At 43.7% G+C, this 24,306-nt stretch overlaps 1 protein-coding gene across 11 annotated transcripts in view; it reads right to left on the bottom strand.

Moving 5' to 3' along the window:
* The window catches only part of LOC118118904 (girdin-like), a 60,920-nt gene that overhangs the window by 23,939 nt on the left and 12,675 nt on the right, over positions 1-24,306 (bottom strand). For all 11 annotated transcript variants that reach the window (XR_007034753.1, XR_007034754.1, XR_007034755.1 and 8 more), the window contains exons 4-8: positions 11,990-12,059; positions 6,479-6,537; positions 5,670-5,753; positions 5,094-5,234; positions 4,096-4,268 (exon numbers count right to left, since the gene is read on the bottom strand). Coding sequence is in view for 8 of the 11 variants with exons in the window: in XM_047342332.1 (XP_047198288.1) it covers positions 4,096-4,268; positions 5,094-5,234; positions 5,670-5,753; positions 6,479-6,537; positions 11,990-12,059 (527 nt within the window). In the remaining 3 variants the exon portion in view is untranslated. The remainder of the gene's footprint in view (positions 1-4,095; positions 4,269-5,093; positions 5,235-5,669; positions 5,754-6,478; positions 6,538-11,989; positions 12,060-24,306) is intronic.

Raw genomic sequence — 24,306 nt, 5'->3', positions numbered from 1 at the left:
CATGTCAAGTTGTTTTTAAGTCTGCGTGTTTGTGCATGGATCAATTCAGAGTATCAACAAGGACATTCCTTTAGGGATGTTTCCATTTTAGGAGTTGGAGCTAAATCATTTAATGGAGGAAAGTTATTGACCCAGTTGCACAGAACAGCTCATGGAATTAGTCTGAATGAGTTTTACTTTACTTTCAATAGTTTCAGTAGCTTAAGTGGCTCGTTTCAGTAAATTATTGATATAAGTCACGGAAGAGGATCTGCTTAAATACTTTACAATCCTACTTTTGTATTTAGAGGTTATTGATTCTGTATCGATGTATTTTAATAAATTCCAGGTGCAATTTTCATTCCAGTTGAGTTTTGGAAGAGAAGCTCTTAAATCAGCTTTTAGCCTGGACACCAAACTAGGGTTGGACGATATGGACAAAAGTAATTTCAAGATAAAAAAAATTATTTCAGTCGATAACGATAATAAACACAATAAATGTCTAATTATTACAAGTTTAAATACTTTTATTTGCTCCTGAGTGACGGCTGTGGTTTTAAACTCTTTTTAATGAGCAGAGAATGACACGATTGATTAACAAAAAAACACTTCTTTCTGTAAGATTTATATATAATTATTGTTTTATTTTTCATTCTCACATGTTGATCAGTAAACCCACAAACCCAGTTTCTTCAGTTAAAAATAGTCTATTGTTCCTGGTGCGTTAGAGCCGTGATGGTCAGGAAACAATATCTCTCACTGATAAACAACCTCATCACACAAGGGGGGGGGGGGGGCAGTTCAAAACAACAGGACCATGTGACCACTTCAGGCACACACACATGTAAATCTGCCCCCGTGGCTCAAAACCCTTCATCTTCCTTCATTCTGGTGAAACGACCACAGCGGATACGATTAGAGAAGGAGAGAAGAAAGTTGTCTTTGTGTGCGAGTGTTAGAGAAACCACAGAATCAAACCAGGTTCTAACATCTAACACTTGTTTAACTGACACGGCGGCTTGACATGTGCCGTCTGTGACAATCTCCCCTCTCTGACCACAGAGGGAGAATGTGTCACACCGCTTTGAACCACTGCATTCCTGAGATGCTCTGTGCGTGTGCGTGTGTGTGTGTGTGTGTGTGTGTGTAACCGCACCACCAAACATCTGATGGCCTATTTGATTACAGCTCTTTGCAGTCTCATCTCAATAAGGGAAGAGCAGCCTCCTTGTCTTGTGCTCTTGTTTATCTCCTCCTCCCTCCCGCAGCTGACGTTATTCGACTCGATATTCAGGAAGTTCATGTCCCTTCGCCAATTTCTGATTTTGCCGTTTCATGGTTTTCACCCCCCACACACACACACACACACACACACACACACACAACCCTCCTACGCCCATATCACAAACACCTGTCAAGTCTAGCATGGCAGATTAGCTCAGGGCTCATATTGTGGATGCAGCTGGCTCTGCTGCTTATGTTAATGGTTTAACACTCGTTGTGTCTGCACACGCACAGACACTTGTATGGCTATGTTTAAAAAGCCAAGTAATAAAGGCAACCATTATTCCCAGCCTGGCTGAGCTGTATGTGAGAACGCAAATGCTCGAGTCAGCTGTTCAGGACATTTTCCTGAACTTTTCCTTCAGGCCCTCCCAGCAAAATGTCCAGAAAATGTCCAAGTGAGCCCATTTCGAAGGAAAATGTCTCAAAGCACGCGAGTGGGGGTGTTGATGATGTGACCGATGCAAAATACAAATATCTAAGAATTAAAAAGAGGTGCCATACAGATAGAAGACGTCGACAATGTCATCTTTGAAAGAGACAAGAATCATGAGCTGACTGCACGCTCTACCCAGACTCACCCCTCGTCTGGAGTTCACGTCTAGAAATAGCTTCGAGGTTAGTTATAATTTGTAGAAGTTAATAATTTACTGTGCTGACATTCAGAGTGTACTGGCTGGTTGAGTTCGGGGTCAACCAGAAAAGTGATAACAGCGAACGGGTAGATTCTGTTTCTTACCAATTGACTTATGAAACAGCTGGAAACATGTGTTTTATAGTCGTCCTGCAGCAGATGCAGGTTCGGCTCCGAACCGTCCCTCAGCTGCATGTCCCCCCCCCCGCTCTCTTTCCCCTTTGCACACTTGTGCACACAAATGTTTCATCGTTGAATTACAGCTTTTTAAATAACTTCCGTCATATTTCTGATCCACAGAACTCTAACTGGATTCTATCTGGATTTGTCTTGGACAGTTTAACTTCTACATATCCGACTGCCTTGGAAAAAAAACAGGTACATTACATCTGTATTTACAGCTAAGCTAATAAGGGACAATTAGACGCAGATAATTGAAAACAGCACAGACTAAATGTTTGGCCTGGGAATAGGAGGAAGACTCTCTGTGGCACTGCAGCACTGAATAAATGCAGCTTTACTCTAAATGCATTTTAATGGTCGGAGCTGGAACAGGAAGAAGAAAAGCAGCAGTAGCTTTAACTGACAGATTAACAAACAGAGCACTGTGGGAACACTGAACCAGCCCCCCCCCCTCAGGCTCTGACCCCGTCTCCCTCACACACACAAGACCACACATTAGACACATCTGTATTTTTATGCAGAGTGTGTGTTTGTTGCGTGCACACACACGCAACAAACACACACTCTTCTTCCCTAGAGAAGACGCCGCAAACATGTGACCGGTCTTCATGAGCACGGAGAGATCCCTTTGTCCCTGGTCTGTCCCATCACATGACAAAAACGCCACAGCAACAAGTAGAAAACACCAGAGCAACCGACTGTTGGCTGTAGTTCTGCAGGGTTATTTAGGTGTAGTGAAGAAATCGTCATGATGTGGGTGGAGGGAGACGTCTGCAGTGATGAATGTCGCTGCTTCTCACCACGAGAGCCACAATGAATGAGTCTGCACTCTTTTCATGTGACCGAGCAGAGGATGACCTGCACTCCATTCAGATTTACAACCACTTGTTAAAAGAACATTATTTAGGCTTTCAGTTGCCACACACACACACACACACACACACACACACACACACACACACACACACACACACACACACACACACACACACACACACACACACACACACACACACACACACACACACACACACACACACACACACACACACACACACACACACACGTCTCCTTGACAAAGAAAACGGAGGCAAAATCTTCTACAGATTACAGGAACTAATACACTTAAATATGACCTGAAGCCTTTTCCAAATCATTCACTGCTGAAATCTGCATGAAGATGACTCATTTTAATAGAATTTTGACTATTAGAAAAGTTTGTTCTTACATTATTTCTCCAGCTAAGTGCACAATGGGAGATCAACAGAAAGATCTGCATGAGCAAGGCACAATTCACATTTATTTGCAAACAGCTTTGAATGGTTTCCGGCATCATATTCGGAGGCTATATATTCGTTATTATGTTCCAAAGTTGGATTTCTAGTCTGGAAATCAGAGCCACTCAAGGGTAAAAATGATTCCTTCCATGTTGGAACTAGAGGCTACCTGAACCCAACACAGAACTGCAATGAAATCTAATCCATAAATTAGTTTCACTGGTGACTGAAGGGTTCACCAAATGTTCTGTACTCGTTCCGGTCACACGTACATGCCCACGGTTCCATTCCTACTAAAATTAAATCAAAATCAGTTTGGCGTTTCTCGTTAGGGTTGATCCTACATTTCAATCAGTAGGTGGGTATATTGTACCTGGAGCCTGCACACATCAGGGATATTTCATTTCTAAAAAGAGAAAAAGTCTCGGAAACTTGTTAAGTACAAGCAATGACCTTGAAAGAACTTTTGTCCACAAGAAGTAGCCGATAACAATCGAAGTTCAGATGAAACGTGCAGGAAAACTGCAATTAAAAACAAAACTGGAGCTTTAGTAGCAAACAAGATTAGCAGTGATAGCCACTGTTGTATTCCAGCCAATAACGTCTCAGGATGAAGTCTTTAAAGTCATTTAGCTCCCGAGATCAAATCTGGTTTGTTTACATTTCCTGTTTCTTCACCATTTCTGTCCCACTTTGCTCAATTTCAGTAATTACTTATCCGACTGATAAAACACTCACAGTTCCTGTCGAAGGCGTCTGATCTTGGCCTTGGCATCGGCCAGCTCCACGGAGAGATGCTGTCGGCTCTCGGTCCTCCTCATGCTGGGGGAGTCGCCGGGGGACTGGGTTGAACAGGGAGCCAGCGGAGACAACTGCACACAGTCTCTCTCCTGGGTCAACTCCACTATGGTCTGGATGGACGGTGAAAGAAAGAGAGGGACGGGGAGGGAGATTTACATCAGGATTTAGATTTTTCAAAGCAAGATTTAGAAAACATACGGTAAAAAGCCTTTTAAAATATCCGCTTGAACCCGTTGCTGTGTTCTTAGGCAACAAATAAAAGGTCAGACATAAAACAATCGGACAAGAATGGACCTCAAAACAAAGCAGGGGAGATAAATGGGTTCAGCCAATGGACACCAACCCAAAACGAGACTGGAGGCGCTCGGGCAAAAACTGCATCCACAGTCCCACACACAGCCTATTCTGTTCCAGAGCCTGTGACAGGAAATGGGATTTTAATTGAGAGCGGCTGGACTACACAGTGATAATCTGGAGGCTATTAGAACCCCTAACACACACACACACACACACACACACACACACACACACACACACACACACACACACACACACACACACACACACACACACACACACACACACACACACACACACACACACACACACACACAGATCTGCAGTATCAGTCGTGGGCATCTGCACCCTATGGGTTGGAAACTCATTTAGTGACGCATATAGACACACGCACGCACGCACGCACATGCACGCTCTCTCACACACATGCACACGCACACACACACACACACACACACACACACACACCTACCAACTATGAGACAGTTAACAGTTTCAACCCTTCCTTCCTGAGGCTGCTCTCTTGTGGTAATGACAAAAGGGGGGGGGAAGTTTCCACATAACCTAGATGCACCAAATCGGTTTTATGTGTGTATATGAGTGTGTGAGTTTGTGTGTGTGTGTGTGTGTGTCATTACCTCCAGCTGTGTGTCCCTTTCGTCCACCAGGTGTTTGAGGTGGAAAGCCAGGTTTCTGGACAAACTGTCTAAATCCTCAGGAGGCATCTCCCCACTTTCCAACCACTGTAGGTCCACCACATTCTCCTGGTTATGAGTCACCTGAAATCAAAAGAATGCTTTTATAAGATTGATAGAAAACAAAATTACAGTGGTAGTGAACCATCAAACTGTTTACACTGGGTCATAAAAGTGTTGAACACATGGAAACCCACAGTCCCTGTCTGTAGTTTGCAACAAAATCTAACAGAGAGTTATTCTCTACTCAGCTACTTCAGCTTATCTTCAATCAGGGGGGGAAATGAAAGTAATTCTGGGTCTTTAATATTCCTTCATATCTGTCGTGCTTGACATAGGTGCTGGATTTCATTCATTGTGGTCTTGGAAAGGTGTAAACAAGTCTTTGTTTAACTTGTTGAAACCTGCAGAAACTCTGGATTTGCTAATTCCATTGTAACCACACATCAAGTAATGGAGCCAAAGTACAATAAATCATATTAACACTCTCCAGTTTTGTTTATTGTGGGGGGGAAATACCTCTTGGATGTGGGACGCTATGGCAGCTTTGCTGTGAAAGTCCAGAATCTGGATTCGCTCAATGTACTCCTCCTTCTTCTCACACTGGAGAGGAGAGGAAGAGGAGAGGAAGAGGAGGAAGAGATAGGAGAGGAAGAGGAGATTGTATATATTATGAGATGAAGTGGAGGGGAGGTCATGTTGAGGTTAGTAGTTCAGCACTGACATGAAGCAGAAGTTGATCTGATAAACAATTTTCCGGAAAAGGAGGAACTACATTTAGGGGAAAAAAAGTCTCGCCTTCAAGTGCAACTTTATCTTGTGGATCAGATACTTTTTACTTTCTTAGAAGATAAGTTACAAAACTGAGAAGAAACTGGTTCAGTCTTTTTCTCTTTATTTAACTTATACAGCTTGTGCTGATGCTGATTCAGCAGCAGGTGCAGCAGAGTTTAATACAAATGAATTAAACATCAGAGAGTTCGTCCCATGAACACAACAACAGTGTCTTTAGAGCTGGAGAAAAGTCAGTGATCTTGTTGGAAATGTGAGAATAGCTGAAGGAAGACTTTGTCCCTAGACTGGAAAAGGTCTGTTGAGTCAGTCAGTGCACAACATTAGCTGGATGATAGAATTAGAGTTTATTAATATAATTAAAGGGGCCAAATGGCAGCGATCAAAGGAGGAATCTATCCAAATTAGATTCCTGGCTTCAGATTAAAAAACTTCAGGATTAAGTTATAAACAAAAATCTATTCCCGGTTTTATAAACTAACTTTGTTGTTGCGTGTGTGGAGTGTGTGAAGCATTAAAGTGAACTGAGCTCTTACCTGAACAGCACAGCCGAGCAGCAGCAGCAACAGTTTCTTCATCTCCTCCAGACCTTGTTCTAAAAACACACACAAAGAACTCTCTGTAAACATGTCTGCAGCAGATCATTTGTTATCACTGTAATTCTGTCCTGGAAACCATTCCATCAAACACTTCTGAAGGTTGATTGGATGTAATCCAGCTGAAATTCAGTGTTTTCCACAGTGTGTGTGTGTGTGTGGTTGGGGGGTGAACAGGGTGAACATCCAGCTCTCTTCTTCTACACGTCAGGACACATTGTCAGAAACTGGTGAAACAGCTGCGATCACGCTCAACAGGCCTGAGCTCATCTGTGGGAATTGGGACTGAACAGAAGTAAACCAGGTGGTGTGTGTGTGTGTGTGTGTGTGTGTGTGTGTGTGTGCGTGTGTGTGTGTGTGTTACACTGACTAAGTAGTGGGTATAGTTATTACAAGTTGTGTGCATCAATGTGTGTGTGTGTGATAAGCCAGCTCATCATGAGGTCCAGGGGGCAATGAGCGCTAAGGCTGTCCGGCTCTAGTAATAATAATAAATCCAGATTAGTGACAGCATGTTGAGGAGGGTGGTCGGCTGTTAATGGGCCAATCATCACAGCAGGAACAGCTAAATAGCAGGCGGACGTTATAGCGAAACGCATCACTGTTGCTATGGTTACGTCTGCCATCCAACTTCCTGAGCTTGGAAGATTGGAAACGCCGCCGGCTCCGTTTTTAGTTTGAAAACTTTGGGGCTTCGCTGCGATCTGGACGTACAGAAATTAAGGAGCTTGGAAACGATGACGCCGCCTTCACTTCCTGATTGGTTCTCGTTCGTCATGACTCAACATATGTAGTATTTATTTTTTGCAACTAAGCAACCAACCATCTGCTGCCTGGCACGCACATTTGTGTGTGAATGATGTGTGTTCTCAGGTGCGTTAGTATGAATGGAGATTATTACTGATACAGATGTGGATGGAAAATGTATTAATATGGATATATTAATACATACTGTCTTTTCCATTTGTGGGTCTTTCCAAATTTATTTCAAATTAAATTTCAAACTAGATGAAGAGAACTACTGCAAACAACTGAATAATCTTTGCTGGATTAAAAAAAAGAACCACCTCAGAGTGAGACTCACAAATGACCCAGCAGCTCGATGTGCCGAAACAGAATGTGTCCCAGTGTCAGCATCTATCCATCACTTTTAAAGAACACCCCCCCCCCCCGACAATCGAATCAGTCTCTTCTTTCTCATTCCTCTTGAATCAATAGAGACACACAAAATCATTGTGTTACTGAGCAACAGAGAACCTCCCTGTGGGACGCGACGTGGCAGAGACAGTTAGACCTTCGGAGTTTCACATTGTTCACATGACAGTAAAAGAATGGATCCAAGCTGGGATGAGTAGTTGTTGAGTGAGGAACCTGCTGTGTTTCAGGTCATACTGACGCCCGGCTGTATTTTTGGTGGAGCAGCAAGTGGAAAACTGGAGCTCTGGAGCTGTAGTTTCCTCTGCGTGTGCATGGAGGTATATTTCACAGTTTATTTACTTATTAAGACTGGTTCTTAATATTTGTTTATATCAAACATTAGCCCACAATACAGAAATTAAGCTGTAACTGTAATTCCGGTGTAAGACAGAATTAGTTTTTCCTAGTTCTTTCCAGCTCAAAAGTCAGAAATAGCTCCAGTTACCGAGGTGAATATTGTGGTGTGCTTGGTCAGGCTTATTCAATGCAAGAGGAAGATGCACAACCTCATTCATCATTTTTAAAATAAATATTAAACATATAAAGCAAATATGAGCAATTTCTGCAGGGTGACAGGCTTAATTCTCACAGCTGCAGGGTTTAGCGGTTCTCTGCCGGAGCCATAGGAACCCATTCCAGTCAGGGAAGGGGATTTAGCTCAGCAAATCTACCGGAGCAATGGAGGAAAGATAAGGGACCTTATAGGATAAATTATTTATACAGCGAGAGCGAGAGAACAAGAGGAGGGGGAGAGATGAAAGAAGGAGCGAGAGAGACAAAAGAGGGAAAAGCACCATGGAGCATCAGCAACACAAAACACAAGGGGGGAATATAGAAATAGAGAAACGGAGAGAGAGAGGGAGGAAGTCAAGGAGGCAAGGTCGAAAATAGAGAAATCTCCCTGAAGCAGCAGCAGCAGCAGCAGGGAGGCTTCGAGGAGGTTGTTCCCCATCTCTCTGCAGGCCTCATATTTTCTCTGTCCCTCTCTTCCTTCCCTCTCACCTCCTCCATTCATTTATTCTCCGCAACACACATCCACCCATCCTTCCTTTCTTCTCTCTGCATTGTTACATCTGCACCTTTGCATCCACTCCTCTACGCTTCCTGTTCCACCTCCCTGCTTCCTCCTCGGAGCAGGAAACCAGAGGTCAGAGGGACAGTGACTAACCCTCCTTCCTGCAGAGTCATTGTTAATCTGTCTGCGAGGATGTGAGTGAATAAGAAAGGAAAATATAAATGTGTGTTTGCATGCATGTGCAATCCCACTGCTACAGCCCTCTCTTCTGCCCCGTCAGAGTCATCCAGGCCCCGGTGACGCTGCACATCAGTGATAAAACTAGTACATGCGATCTGATGTTGCTATGACAACATGCCAGAGTGTATTCAGCCATTTCGCTGGAGCAGAGGACAGAGACAGCTGAACTTTATATTCAGATTGTTTTAGGGTTTTTGTGCTTTTTAAGACAAGATACAGCGACGAGAGACATGAAGCGCAGAGACATGCCTGGAGCTGAGGTCAGAGTCGTGAGCAGCGAAGCACGAAACCACACAAGGACAACTGAGCGAGCCGAGAATAACCACAAAGACGAAAAAATACAGAATAACAAAGAAGCATTCTCTCCGGTTTAGTCGTACAACTTTCAGCAGTGACTCAGCACTTACATCCTGTTCATAAGCCGTTTTCGGACATGAACTCTGGGAAATGTCTGCAAATTTGGGTCCGGACATTTTCCAGCGTTTGCCTTTCACATATTAAGAACACAGCAGGAAAATGTCTTGGTCAGACATGTTCACAACAACAGGAGCATTTCTGGAACATTCAGGCGAGGGGGGGGGTGTCTGGGCAGGAGTTAATATTCTGCTGAGGAAGTCACGTTTTTGTTTCAGCACCTGAATCGTGGCCTTTCCAACTTGACGTCTGTGACAGCTCTTATTTATCCTGAGATATTTGTATTCTTCCAGTTTTGCACCAGCACATATTTGAAATATTTGTGAATTTACTGCACATTTTCCTGCTCTATTCTCACATGGAAATTCCAGACATTTTTCCAGGTATTTTTAGTCCGGTGATCTGTCGTCTGTGCTGCGTTTTCCTTCAGTACAGAAGTACACAACTACAGTGCATTCCCACTGTTCAGCGTTGTGAAGAGACCCTTCCCCCATCCGCCGACTAAACACACACACGTGCATGCACTCACACACACGCAGGGTCGTCCCCTGCCCCCACCCCTTAATGAGAGCATAATAAAAGCCACATGGCCGATGACTTTCAGCTGACAGCCACAGAGCCAGACGCCGCAGCCACCGCTGGTCGGACTTAGTGGCTGACTGACTGATGATCTGACAAGCTCGAGGGTAAAGGGCAGAAGGAACCCTGAGGAATGCAGCCTAATGCTTCTGGCCTGGTCCACTTGCTCCGAGCTGCCCTCCGCTCTCAGCTGCACGGGCTTTACTTTTCAATTCACTCCACGATTATCACCTCAGCCATGTTTAAGTCTGTAGATCTGGAAGGTGCTGTCCATGGTGATGTTCAGATATGTAGGGCTGTAAAATTGGCGATGACATATTCAACCAGTAGATGTTACTTTACGAGTTCTGTTAATGACTGAATCTCCATCGGCTCCACAGTGATTAGAAATTAATGAAATAACATAATACCCACTAACGTTTGACTTTTGTGTCTAATGGGAATAGAGAAAATCGATAATTACTTCTGGGTCAAGTGACTCTGCAGTAGATTCAGGTTTTTATCGTCAGTGTTGACACTCGGCTGAACACGCCAATTTCTTCTTTTGGTCGTCTGGACACTGACGCCTCCCCCTTTTCCTGTCTGACGTTATGATGCACAATGAACTTACTGCCATTGGTGCATAATAGCCATGAACTTTTGTGTTGTCCTTGTCGACGTAGCCTACTCGTAGACGTGTACCCTACGCCGAGCCCTACGCCGTACCCTGACGTGCACCTCCCCAGAAATGTTATCTTGCTCTTCAACATCTATCAGCTCAGACAGAGATGCCAGAGGACAGAGACACCAGAGAATTTGTAAATAAGCGGACCAGAAACCAGAAGACACTCAACACCAGCATAGAAACTGTCCCGCCACTAGCGTTTCAGCTGTGTAATTGCAGCGCGACTTACACACACACCTGAACACAAATATGAATGCTCGGCCCCGTGCGTAGGCTACGTGCATAGCTGCGACGCAGAAGCATGAATTGGGCGTAAAGGATTGTTTTGGGGGTTTTTTTAATGATGAAAACATCTTTTTACTGTTTCATTGGTAGAACAGAGGTAGATTTGTTTTTTATCTCTAAGGTAAATCAACAGCCACGTTATTCATCCTTGCACGAAACAGAAACACAATCAGACACAATGACACACTCACGAATGCAAGTGTGCTCGGTGCTGCGTCCTTTTGTTCGTCTGTTTACTCTTGGTGCCGGCGGGGGCGTATGAAAATTAAACCGGTGACTGTGACAACTGAGAAGTGATGAAAAGCCCAAAACGTATCAGCAGAGGCTGGTGGTGAAAGTGCGGCAGCTGAGGGAGGAAAAAGGGATTCAGAGGCTATTTGGTCTGCTGGAAAAGGTGCAGTTATCTTTCAACGAGCTCCGGCAGCTGCGACTGGAAACAATTCACTTTGAAGAGCTGATAATTGCGTTTGCAGGGAAGTAGACGAGGGCAATGAACGTTTCTGCAACCCGGTAAGCTTGAAGTGGTTTTGTGCCAGTAAATGATGTATGTGGGCTGGGAGGCAACACAACTCTGGATCCAGACAAATCTTTTATCTTCACAAACTAGTGAGATGCCCATGATCTTGAACGATGGCCTGTTACTAGTCGTCTCTGCTCAGAGGCTTCATCATGGTCAGATTAGAGTATTTTGGAAAACTCGCCTGGCTCAAGGTGCTCTAAGTATTTTTTACAAAATACTTAGCTCTACGTTTGCTGCTCAGACATATCAAATAACATGGTGCTCCGTTCAGAAGGTCAAAGCTCTGCTGTAAAATGGTTAAAAGGGAATTTGAAGTCCACAGGTTTGGGCTCCAATGTCCATGTGGTGAGAGTTTTGTTACCAAGGCAAGAGGGACAAATAATGGATGATTATAAAATGACTATTGGTGAAGTGAAGAAAGCCCTGAGAGACGATGTCCTCTTTGTGATCTGTGTGCTTCATGTTCCTATGCCTCAACAGGAGGGATGTTGGAAAGAAGGTATGAATGTTTGTTCATACCAGCAGACTGACACTTACCAGACAGAGGGTTCCGGCCCAGAACCAGCACGTTCGGTAAAGGCATCATGACCAACTGCTGGAGAATCTCCTGTCACACAGAGACACAAAGAAGAAAAGAGGTCAGGAGGAGAAAGCAAGGGACAATATTTCGTTTTTAAAGAGTTATGGATCAAAATAAACAAGGAAATACAGTTTTCATGACGCTAACTAAGCCTAAAGATCTACATTTAATTATTCAAGGTTGTCAATCGTTGGATTTTGTGAATTTGTGTGAGCTTGGTCAACGTGTTAATGAAAAATTCATCTCATAAAATCATTATAGCATTTGAAATGTCTATTTGTTGGTTTTCATTGCTCGACAGCGTCCGAGCGCTTTTCACCATAACAGAATACAACACTACAGCAACGATCGTCATGACTCTGACGAAATACGATCTCCAATCACAGATAGTAACTGATGAGTGAATGGCAGGTCTGAGGTTTAAGTTGTGTGGTCTAATGTGGGCAAAGTGTAAACAGACACTAACGGTATCAATCGTGTGTGTGTGTGTGTGCGTGCGTGCGTGCGTGCGCGTGCGTGTGTGCACGTGTGACAATGTGAGTGACAGTTGTATTTATGTGGGTTAAATTGCTGGTTAGGGTTCTGCCTCAGGGCCCCCTCCATTCACATGTCAATCATGTAAACCAAAAATGAAACCATGAGCTGCAATTCACAACACTCATGCAGACATAGTGTACATATGCGCGCGCGCACACACACACACACACACACACACACACACACACACACACACACACACACACACACACACACACACACACACACACACACACACACACACACACACACACACACACACACACACACACACACACACAGGGTAAGGATGGGAAGGACTTAATTACTGTTGATGTTCTGGTTTATGACAAATTATTCTAAAATTGATGGCACTGCAGCAAAAACTACCAGCAACAACAAATGACATACATTCATATATTCATTACTCAAGCGACGGTGCATTCACTTGAAAAGGTCGAGGAAACCCACTGCGACTGGTAAAATATTCTTATGGTCTTCACCTTTAGAGTCGTATAAACCAGTTTCTTTTAGTGGACGTGAAGCTTTGGTCACTTGAATATTTCATATGTACCTGATGGCAGCTTGAACTCGTCTGATGCCACGGTTCAACTGCTCTGTGCAGGTTAGTGCTGAAGTCACGACGAAGAGGTTTATACAAGTAAGTAAGGGGTTTTGGGAAAGCCCCCCCCCCCCTCTAACCATCTGCCCTATACATATTGCATTACCTCATGGTGGAGGTAACACGGGGCAGGAAATCTGACATCACAGGAAGGTGTTGACTACTGAGGAACATCTGTGCTGCTTTAATGCAATTTCACAATAATCTAGTATAAGTCTTATCTGTATTCCTCCATGTTTCTGAGAGAAATAATAATAACTTGAATTTGTGTAGACTAAGGCCTCTTTACAGAGCTTGGACCAGAATTTCCGATATAGATATATGTCAAAGAAATGTATTTGAGGCTCGGTGTTATACAGTTTAACCGTAAACTTTATTTTAAGTAACTATAAATAAAAACACAAATACAAGCATATATATATAGAATTTGAATTCCAGATACTATTGTCTGAGATTCAGCACCTCTCTTTGAATGAATAAGTCAAACTATGTAAAGATCTGAGATTCTGTCCTTGCACAAACTGTTCATGCCTGTTTCAGATGATATATTCGGTATTTCCAGGTTGTGTGAACAGTTTATTCCAGAGCAAGTTGATGGTCATAAACTACACATCAATGCAGATGTTGTAAACTGTTTCTATACGTTTCCCGACTCCGAAGCTGCGAGCTAATAAAATGTCTAATTACCATTCTTTCTTTCAAGATTTTCATCAGAACCATAAATCAGTTCCCCCTCATTTCTCATAGACCTTCCTTTGAGCTCAATGTGCTCGTGTTTGAGGAACACACACACACGCTCGTTGTTTCTCCACGCCGAGTGAAATTTATTCCGTACAGCTGCAAACACAACTTCTACCTACATCTGCCTTATCAGAGCCGGCAGCAGAGGAGACCCTGACGCCTGTGGTCGTCTAAACCTTTGTCGCCTGTTTGATTTTATGCAGAGAAAAGAAAAACCACCGGTTTACAGAGGGAGACGTGAAGAAGCAGGCGACAGATGGTTCAGTAGATCACTCACATCTGGTTTCAGGCCGATAATAGCGCAGCCTGCTAGACAAAACAAGGAGCTACAACAACATGTGTAATACTGTAGTTTAAGTGTTTGTATTATTTCATGTTTGTCCAGTTTTACAGTTTCTATAGACATAGACACAAGTGACCCTGCTCATATAATCAGGATTGTGAAGTATTTTTCTGTGTTAAGCTCTGAAACTGTTATTTAGTGGTAAATTATTGTAGTTGTGTTACTGCCAAGCGATACCCAACCCCACAAATAACCCCCACTGTTAGAAACACAAAGAAGATGAAGACTAGAAGACAAACTCCTCACAAACAGATCTATGCTTTAACCTCCACACACACGCACACGGGCCTCTATGACCTGAGGTGAAGGTCAGAGTTTGGGCTGCAGGGGTCGTCAGTCTTGGTTATTAGGTTAGGAGCGTGGTTGCCATGGTTTCCTGTCAGTGGTGATAAGAGCACTGACCCCAATTGCCATGTCCATCCATCTCTCTGTTTACACTGGTGTGTGTGTGTGTGTGTGTGTGGTGCAGAGACAGAGGTTATGGTTTATTCTGGTGCCATACTTGGAAAAAACCTGTGTATATGTATCAAATACACAAATGAGATCAGAATTTAACTTGTATAAATATCATGAATGGGATAATGATGGTGATATAGTGCGATCATAATAACACTGATGACTAATATCAGGCAGTTCCAGTCTAAAATGACCAAACAGCCGTAATCTCCGGAGAAAGAGGCCGATTGACTCATCACCAGCGTCAGACAGAATAATCAGCACAGCCACAGAGAGACGACCGATTCACCGCGTGACGGCAAGTCTGAGCCAAATCTGCCAAAACTAGAAGAGGGCGAAGAAACCAGAAGCTGCATCACAAAGAAAACTGCGACGGACAAAGTCACTCAGGATATTCCAGGTTGTCTCTGCTGTTGTCTTTTAATATTTAAAGAAAACATGTCAGTGTGCCAATGTATACAATACTGCAACTTAAGCTTTATAGAAAATAACTAGAAAGGCAGTGAGAGAGCGTAACAGTCCCCTAAAAAAAGAATCTGGCTCCACGCCCTGATTTGGACCAGTACCAAAAATCTTTATAGCATTTTTTATTACATCCTTCCACCAATTTTCGTTGAAATCCGTCCTGTAGTTTTTGTGAAATCTTGCTTATAAACAAACAAACATACAAACCAACAGACAGACGGGGGTGAAACACACGACTATGCACAGACACACACACACACAAACAGACACACACCACCTGTCCCACCTCTGACCACCGCTCCCACCTGTCCCCTTCAAAGACACCAAGTGTTTGCTGTGTCAGCGCAGCATTCAGGCCGTCACACACACTTTTCTTTTCGTGCCACCCAGAGACGCAGTGACGACATTTCAAGTCGTCACTTGTGGCTTCGAACAGCTGCGATTCAAGAGTTTAAGTTTACAGGGAGCAACATTACAGTAAATGATTAGATTCAGTGTATGCATCACTTTTTTTTTTTACACAAACAGATGGTGTTGTTTCTTGTTCCACCCTGAAAATGAATCATTTCCACAGATTTCCTGTCTTTTCACTCAGCTATTCAGCATCACTTTTCCTTCCCTTCTAAATCATGAGCTGCTCATGAGTCAGGGTTTCTTCCTTTTGTCTGGTGTTGGCTTGGAACTGTTAGAAATAAAGACTAAATGCATGTAGCATAAGGTTTAGTTTGTTTATTTGAATGGCAGCATACTTACACAACATCTAACAGATTTTCACGAAACTAGGTGGAAGAATGGGACATGAACCAAGAAAGAATATATATACAATTTTGGGGCAAAAGGTGGGTTCCAAGAATCACTATCTTTAACATTGCGTTATAGTTTTTTTTACATTTTCACCAATTTCTTAGGAAATAATTAATGGATTTTGCTGAAAATTTTGAATTTTAATTGAATTCAAAGGGACAGTTGGGCCCTGGTGGAGCTTTGGGCTAATCTATTTTTTGCACATGAATTTACAGTTTAAAGACAGATAAACAGGCACGTCACAGCGCCTCAAATACATTGCTAGTCAAATGTACTGTATGTTTGAGGCATGTGGGTAATAACATGCTCTGCAGATTAGCTGCGGGCTACTAACAAAGTTAAACTACAGTCGACTAATATGCCTCGTGGATTAACTGGCAAAGGCTTAGCTCTCATACATAAAACATGACGGGCACTGCAGGAGAGCAAGAGAGAGACCAGCCACCAGCACGCTGAGCATGTCATGGTGATTTGCTGCACACACACATGCACGTGCACACACATGCAGCGCTCCTATAGAAAGCCGTCCCTGCTTTGCTGGAGCTGTGACAGCAGAAACGTCCTTGGCTTTTTCACTGTCGGTCTTTAAAGTTCACAATCTAATCATTGCACATGGGGGCCGGTCATTCAGATGTTCAAAAAAAGCCAATATTCACGCAGAGAGAGGGAGCGAGGGAGGAGGCGGAGGAGGAGGAGGAACGGAGGAGAAATACTAATGGAGGGGGACAGAGAAGAATGTGAGAAAGAGAGAGAGAGAGAGAGAGAGAGAGAGAGAGAGACGCAGCTTTGATCCCATCATTTTTCACTCCAGTCACGCATGACCGAGCTGCCTCCTGCTCTCTTCCTCCTCTCCTCAGCATCTTCCCCTTTACTCCCCCCATCCCCCCCATCCTGACACTACACTGCTGTATTATTGATTCCAGCAGGATTCACAGCTCCTCAAACGCCGGCTCCTCTTCCATCCCACGGAGACGATTTGGACATAAGAGCTGTCGTTTAAAAGGGGAGCTTGTCAAACACAATGGAATTTACTCATTCAGCTAAAAGTGGGCAGAATGGGGAAGTCCTGGCTGATGGTATTGTTCTGATGGGGACAGTAGCCTGGTAGACAACACACACACACACACGTAAAATACACCAAGTGTGTGTGTGTGTGTGTGTGTCTGTATTAAAGAGGTGTCAGTGGAAACGTTATAAGGCTTCTGTGTTTCTGTCTCACAGGAGCCCTGTTTGTTAAACTAGCCACACACTCCCACACACACAGACACACACCTCCAACCAGTCTATCCACCCAAATACAAGTTCCGCTACCACCACAGCTTTAACAAGGGACTAATTGTACTACTGCTGTGTCTGTGTGGGTCTGTGTGTGTGTGTGCGTGCGTGTGCGTATTTGTGCAAACGCTGCCTGAACCCTGAGAGCCTTCACACACCCATTCCGCAGATATGGAGTGTTACCATAGAAACGGGGAGATGGGTTTATTCTCCCAATACCAGTGAGACTGACACACGCAGTACAGTACATGTTCAGCCCCTCATGTGTGTACATGCACACACACACACACTCTCTCTCTCTCTCTCCTGGCTTTAGCACTGCGGACTTCTCTCCTGCTGAAAAGCTGCAGAGATTATGAACTTGAAAAGGTTATTACCACCAACAATGGGAAGGAGCGTGGTTCCTCTTTCTCTCTCATCAAACACAAACACAGAAACCACTTAACACCTGATCTCACTACATCCCCACGAACACGATCAATGCAAACAAAGCTTTTCCTGCTGTTCAGCGTCGTAATGAACTCACTCCGTGGCTTATTGGATGGGTCCTTATGCTCTGATTTAGTCTTTACTCTTATTCAAACAAAGGAATTGTTTTTTAACAGGAAAACAACGATGATCCCAAGAGTGAGTGTCTCACTAAAGATATTCATACTTCGAAATCGGTTGAGTAGTGTTTGTGTGATGCTGCTATGAAACAAACAAAAGGCAGACGAACACATAACCTCCCTGGCTCAGGTAATAACACAATAAATCACTACTCACAGACGAAATAAATGTTTTTCATTCTCACACCAGTTCTCCTTCTTTTTTTTAAATGAAGTTAATGAAGCAGAACGACAAAAACTTTTAACAAAACAACAATGAACAATGGATGAGTCATCCTCCTTATCACAGCATTACTGGTTATGTGCAAATGAAAAGAAAAGTTCATTTAGAAAATAAATCCAGTGTGGCTGCTGAACAGCTAATTAATTAGATTAGCCCCGACGAAAACAAAAGGAAATAAACCAACAGTTGCTCTCGGCTGAGTCGACTCAGAAGTAAACTCCGATGAAAAGGGGCAGCAGTCGAGGTCCAGATGGACAGATCATCGATTACATGAGGAGGAGGAGAGAACGAGCCATTAGGACCTTGTTTCTTTTGTCCTGCGCTGTTATCTGTCAGCTAGAGTGCTTTTTACAACTGAGCCCTGAAGCCGAACGAGTGGACGGGTTGATCCTGCTGCTCGTGTCACAAAGGTGGAGGCAGGTGGGGCGGGGGGGAGTACAACCCCTCAGCCCCCCCGCAACCCCACCGCATCACCTCGGGGCTCCGCTTCAGACAGTTCACCCACGCACAGGTTTGCCATCTTTGTTCGGACTTTGGATTGACTTCCATTGACTGTACAGCCGAACCAAAACCTTATCCCTATAACCTTAACCAGGACCAATTCCTGCCGGACCATAACCTCAACCGGACCATAATTCACATCATAGCGCCAAACTTAACCAGGACCTCAGAGATCATCATCATTCTGAGTCATTCAAATGAGGCCGATTGTTCTTTCGACTCTTGTTTTAAATTCAGTTTAATTTATTTATAGTAGTGAACTCACCAACCTGCTGCGATTATTGTTTTCCACAGTGTGAGAGTAACCGCTAATAAAGTGGTAATTTTAGTAACAGGGCCTCATGTTTGTGAGATGTTAGGTTAGTTAAATATATAATATTGCGACCTGTCCAGGCTGTACCTCGCCTCTCGCTCAATGTCAGCTGGGTTTGGCTCCAGCTGCCTGTGACCCTCAAAAGGATCAGTGGCATAAGAAATGAATGGCTGCATTATGAAGGTGTGACTGCTGAAAAAACACATGAACACCTTGAAACCAGTTTACACTTTGAATCTTAAAGTTACGTTTTATTTTTCTCCCTCTACCATGGACTCATTGCTACTGCAGACTCAACCCCCGGTGCTCTGGTTCAGTGATGGAAAAGAAGAACCCAGCTTCTGGCTTCCCCTTAATACATCGACTCTGCTCGCTGCCTAAAAATAGATCCTTTTTACATATGGGAACTTTCTCTACATCATAACTGCTGCCATTTCCCCTTCACATGTCATTTATCCCAGCCGGCACATGCACAAACATACAAAGTACGTTCTCGCAGACACAGCCACACTGTGTTATTTCGGTGAGGCCATGTTCAGTTCCCATCCGAGGCCGTGATTATATGACGCGAGTGCAGAGTGGGTCTGGGCGTAAACAGGAACACGGCTCGACATGAACAAAATGAGCGGGGATGTGCACGTGTGTGTCTCAGGATGAGTGAGTGCTTGTTCACAGCGGGCGGATCATTTGAAGGCCAACAGCAGCAAATGACACCACGGTGACATTTAGGAGAAGACGTCCCTTCCAGCTTGAGATCAGAAAAACGACAGTGTTCAGGAGGAATTGTGTAAATGACAGGAATCCGTAAACTTGTTTGTAGCTTTGGCAGAAACAAGATGATGTTTTACAGCGGTGCCAAATTATTAATGAGGCCATTTATCAAATTTTTATATTTTTATGATTCTGCATTTTTCTCACCTTACAGCCAAAGTATTTATAAATTCTCCAAAACAAACATGTTTTTATACCAGAGCAAAATGGGCTGCCTCTGTGGTTAGCTAGTTAGCTAGTTAGCTAGCTGAGCGTCATCAACAGTGCATTCAGACTAACAAGCATGCGAGTCTGCATGACAACACAGATTAGCCTGCAGCTCCAAACACATGCCCTACTAAACTGATTTGTTCACGACTGACGCTGCGGACAGGGACAGAGAGAAGAAGAGTCAGAGGGGATTTCCAATGAAACACTTTTATATAGAGGGATTAATTTGGAAGGAAATTTGCAGAAAATGCATATAACACTTGATAATTCATAGTATTTAATGAGCAGATGAGAAAAAAACAAGCTTATCAAGGTCAATAATTTGAGTTTGACAGAAAGGACAGAAAGGATGCTGGTTTTCCCCTAAAGGACGGTGAAACTTTCTTTTTAGTTCCCAGAGGCATCACAATATTCCCATGCTGCTCTGTGATAACAGTCTACAGATGATAATAGCTTAAAAAAGCCTGATATCATATCCTACGTGACCCAATCTCAGAGTTTCGCCTACGAACGTCGCAGTTCTTTGGGGCCAGGCCCGGCCCGGCATGAATGGTGGCCTCTGTCACCCTTTAAACCCTCAAAACAGAGCTCCCAGCCTTCACGCCACACCCCAAACCCAAGCAGTGGCACGGAGAGGACAGAACCGCTCTTATTCCAAAGAGTAACATGGAAAACTTCCACTAAAAGATGGCAGCAGAGCAAAATAACTGCACTGTACTTGCACACCAATCAGCCAGCTGACAGTGAAGGAGCTTACAGATTTTTTTAAGAAACTCTCACTAAATTAGCCATTTTCTTCTTTCCCATCAGTTTGAAAGTGACATTTTGACATCGACTGGCAACGGATGTTCTCGGAGTCTGATTTTCCTAAACCAGGATAAAGGGGATTCACTTAGGAAGCTTTGAGAAGAGCCAGTAAAAGCACAAAGAAGTTTACTTCAGCTGGCTGAGGCTTTTTATTACACCCCCCTTAAGAATGCCAAACCAATGCCACTAAATTAAAAGGAGGCCCCAGCGTATATTTGGACTGACCACTGGAGAAACTACAACTCCCCCCGAACGCTGAAAGAGACGACAGAGGAACCGGAGGAGTTAATATCTCACTCTGGAGGCAGGAAGGTGATAATTACATTACTCAAAATATGGAACCACATTTAATATGTGTGCATATTTGTAACAGTAAAATGTCACAGTATGTTCAAATGGATTCACACACACACACGTTAACAGCTGCTCGGCCTTGATCTGTACACCATATCCAGAAATCAGTCTGTCTAGACATCTACCGACTCCTACGCAATCTACTTCCAACACACACACACACAATGAAATTAGAACCATTGTTATTGAATTTCTCGTCTTTTCCCGTCGTTTTCACAGCTTCAAAGCAGATCTCCAAACGACGCCCATGTGGAAAATCACACACACACACACACACACACACACACACACACACACACACACACACACACACACACACACACACACACACACACACACACACACACACACACACACACACACACACACACACACACACACACACACAGAGATAGTATTACATCTCGTACAGCAGCGAAGGGACAGGGGGGGTGAGTGGAAAAGTATTCACTGTACAGGACGGGGGAGGAGAGGGAGTCTGAGGAAAGGTCCTGAAGTGTCGGACTCAGATGGTTCACAAAGGTTAATGAATTGGTTTTCTCTCGACATCAGACGCTCCAATTCAATTAGGTGTACCCCACCCCCTCTTTTCTCCTCCCCAGACAATCCAAATGAAATATGGGGATTTAATAGACGACTCAACGCTTCTATGGGCAGTGCAGAGATGTTTAAAGAGCATTACTGTAACATACTTAGCTCATGTCGATGCATTACTTTGATGCTTTCTCAACATTTCTCTCTGTGGACATACAATCGGTGATTTCCAACCCATTCTGATATAAGATTACCAGGATGATTAAATCAGAAGAGTCTTAACTGAGAGCATGTTATCAAATCACTTGAAGCAACCAACCATGCGAGGCCTCCACTCGCTCGGACCCCTCTTCCAAAGTGCTGAGCGCTGCAGTAAATTTAAAACCTGCTAAATCCATTAGCCTAAGACCTGAATGTCTTCTTCCATATGGCTCTGGAAACGTAAAACCGGTGAGTGATAAAGCAACGACAGGAAAAAGAGATCACGACAGAAGCATATATCAAAGCCATTAGACTGACAGAGGGACCATATGCAGACATTGATGAAGCTGTATGTACGCATGACAGAACAGAATTAATGCTGCCCTGCTTCGTGGATCTCATGTTTTTCCTCCGTCCCCGGTAGACTGACGATCAAATGATGGATAATCTGTTCGTCTCTTTCCCGAGTAAAACTCGCCTCTGTGTCTTAGCCTACTTCTGAACAGTTCTAATCCGAGTCCGAGTCTTCACTCTGATTAGATTCAAACGATCCAGCCTCTTAACACTTTAAGTGGTTTTTACTACCTCCTCCAAGCAGGTTACGTTCTCGCTCACGTCTGTTGGTTTATTTGTTTGTTTGTCATCAGGATTTCGCGGAAAACTACTTAACACGTTTCCACGAAACTCGGGTGGAACAATGGGACATAGGCCAGGAAAGAAGCAAATTGAGATCTGGACAAAGGGTCAGATCCAGGAGTTTATTTGATCACTTTCTTTGACATAGTGGGAGAGAACCTGGCATCATCAACGGCAATATAACTAAAGTCCAATTTAAAATAATACATTGTGAGGAGATATAAAACATAGTTGATCCACCTCAAATTTGTAAACTGTTTGTCATTCTCTGCCCATAAAGAAGAGTTTAACACCACAACCTTCATTCTGTGGCAAAAACTAGTCTTTATAATTATAATTATCAATATCTACTGATGTGAAAATGTGTATGTTAGTGTAATTTCTTTCCCTTTTCAGCCAGCCCCATCTGTAAAGTGAACTCTCCTCATGACCCAAACCTCAAATTCTGACATACCGATTACCCTGTGTAATCAAGAACCACATGACATGACAGGGTTTTTTGTCACACACAATAAAATATCCACTTTAAACAGGCTAATCCATCTCATCACCGGCTCACTGACAGACTCAGAGATGAGCAGAGGCCATAAAAGACCATCGAGGGGGCAGACAAAGCCGAGCAAAGGAACGCAGAGATTCTAACCTGTAGGTGGTCTCTGTGAGGCAGAGCAGACATATGGGCCTGAACAATGGTGTGACCACGAGGTCAAATAGAGCGATGCAGGGACAAACACAAGTTTAGAGAAAGACTGTCGACGAACAAGAGATTGTTGACTCGCGTAGCTTAACCACCCGGATCATCCAGTAGCATGGGTTAAATCCTGCAAAAATAAATGATGTATTTCTAGGTCTGCATGTAGATCCTCAAAAACAACACCTACAACCTTCAATTGTCCTCCTCATAGAACAACACATCTATCAAACAGACGGGAAAACTATCTGGTTGCATTGGACACTTTGGTCACAGATACTTTCAGGGCATTGTCCACTGACCAAAATTATAAACTTTAAAACGGGATTAAAAATGCGGAATCATTTGCAAAGTACACACACATTCATTGCCAAAAAAGCCCATTTCAAGTTCTCTGCATGAAAATTTGGTTAAAAGGTAAAACACAACAGATACGCTGGATCCAGGACAGTGAAGACACAGGGTCTGTCCCGTAGCAGCTAATAGTGTCACAGCGAAGCCCCCGGTAATGTCCTTAACCCCTCCCGTCATCTCATCATCCACCAACTCTGCTGGTCACGACTTAACCCGAGCGGAGTCACTGACCCACCCGGCGACTCCACAGAGAGATAATTCAGCCGGCTGTGTGCGTCGGCCTAGTGGAGCTTTTGAGGGCTTATAACGTCAAAGTCCTCACAATAGGCTGATTGTTTAAATAAGATGACCCGGGAGTGATTAACAGGATTTTTCAGAACCAAAAAGGAAAACCCAGATCTCACACGGCAACGAACCAATCACCGACAGTCCTCGCCTGATAGCAAGATTTATAAAAGAAAAACCTCAAGAACGGTGCAGGGTTATTTGAACACTATCAAGTTGCAGAGAATCTGGCTAAAAGCTCAAAAGCCGTCTTACAGTTCATTATTGTACCAGTTGATATTTCTTCGTGTCAGTGCTACATGATAATTAACAGGCCCTGAGGGTATGGGTCACAGTCCTTAGTCTTAAGTGTGGGAAATCTGTGTCTGTGTCAGTGTGGCTGCTTTAACGCGATAACATTCCTGCACTGTCGCAACAGCGTGCCGGGTCACGCTCGATTCCTCGTAATCAGAGACACAGACGAGACCCTGTTGCAGCAAACGTACGGAATCATATTCTCTCTGCGTCGCTTTAATTCGCCGAGCTCACGGGTTTCACAATGAGCGGAACAGCTGCACAACAGCG

This window comes from Hippoglossus stenolepis, chromosome 12, assembly GCF_022539355.2.
Source record: "Hippoglossus stenolepis isolate QCI-W04-F060 chromosome 12, HSTE1.2, whole genome shotgun sequence".
NCBI classification, from domain to species: Eukaryota; Metazoa; Chordata; class Actinopteri; order Pleuronectiformes; family Pleuronectidae; genus Hippoglossus; species Hippoglossus stenolepis.
Note: the sequence above shows the minus strand (reverse complement) of the source record. Positions and strands in the feature narration are given on the sequence as shown.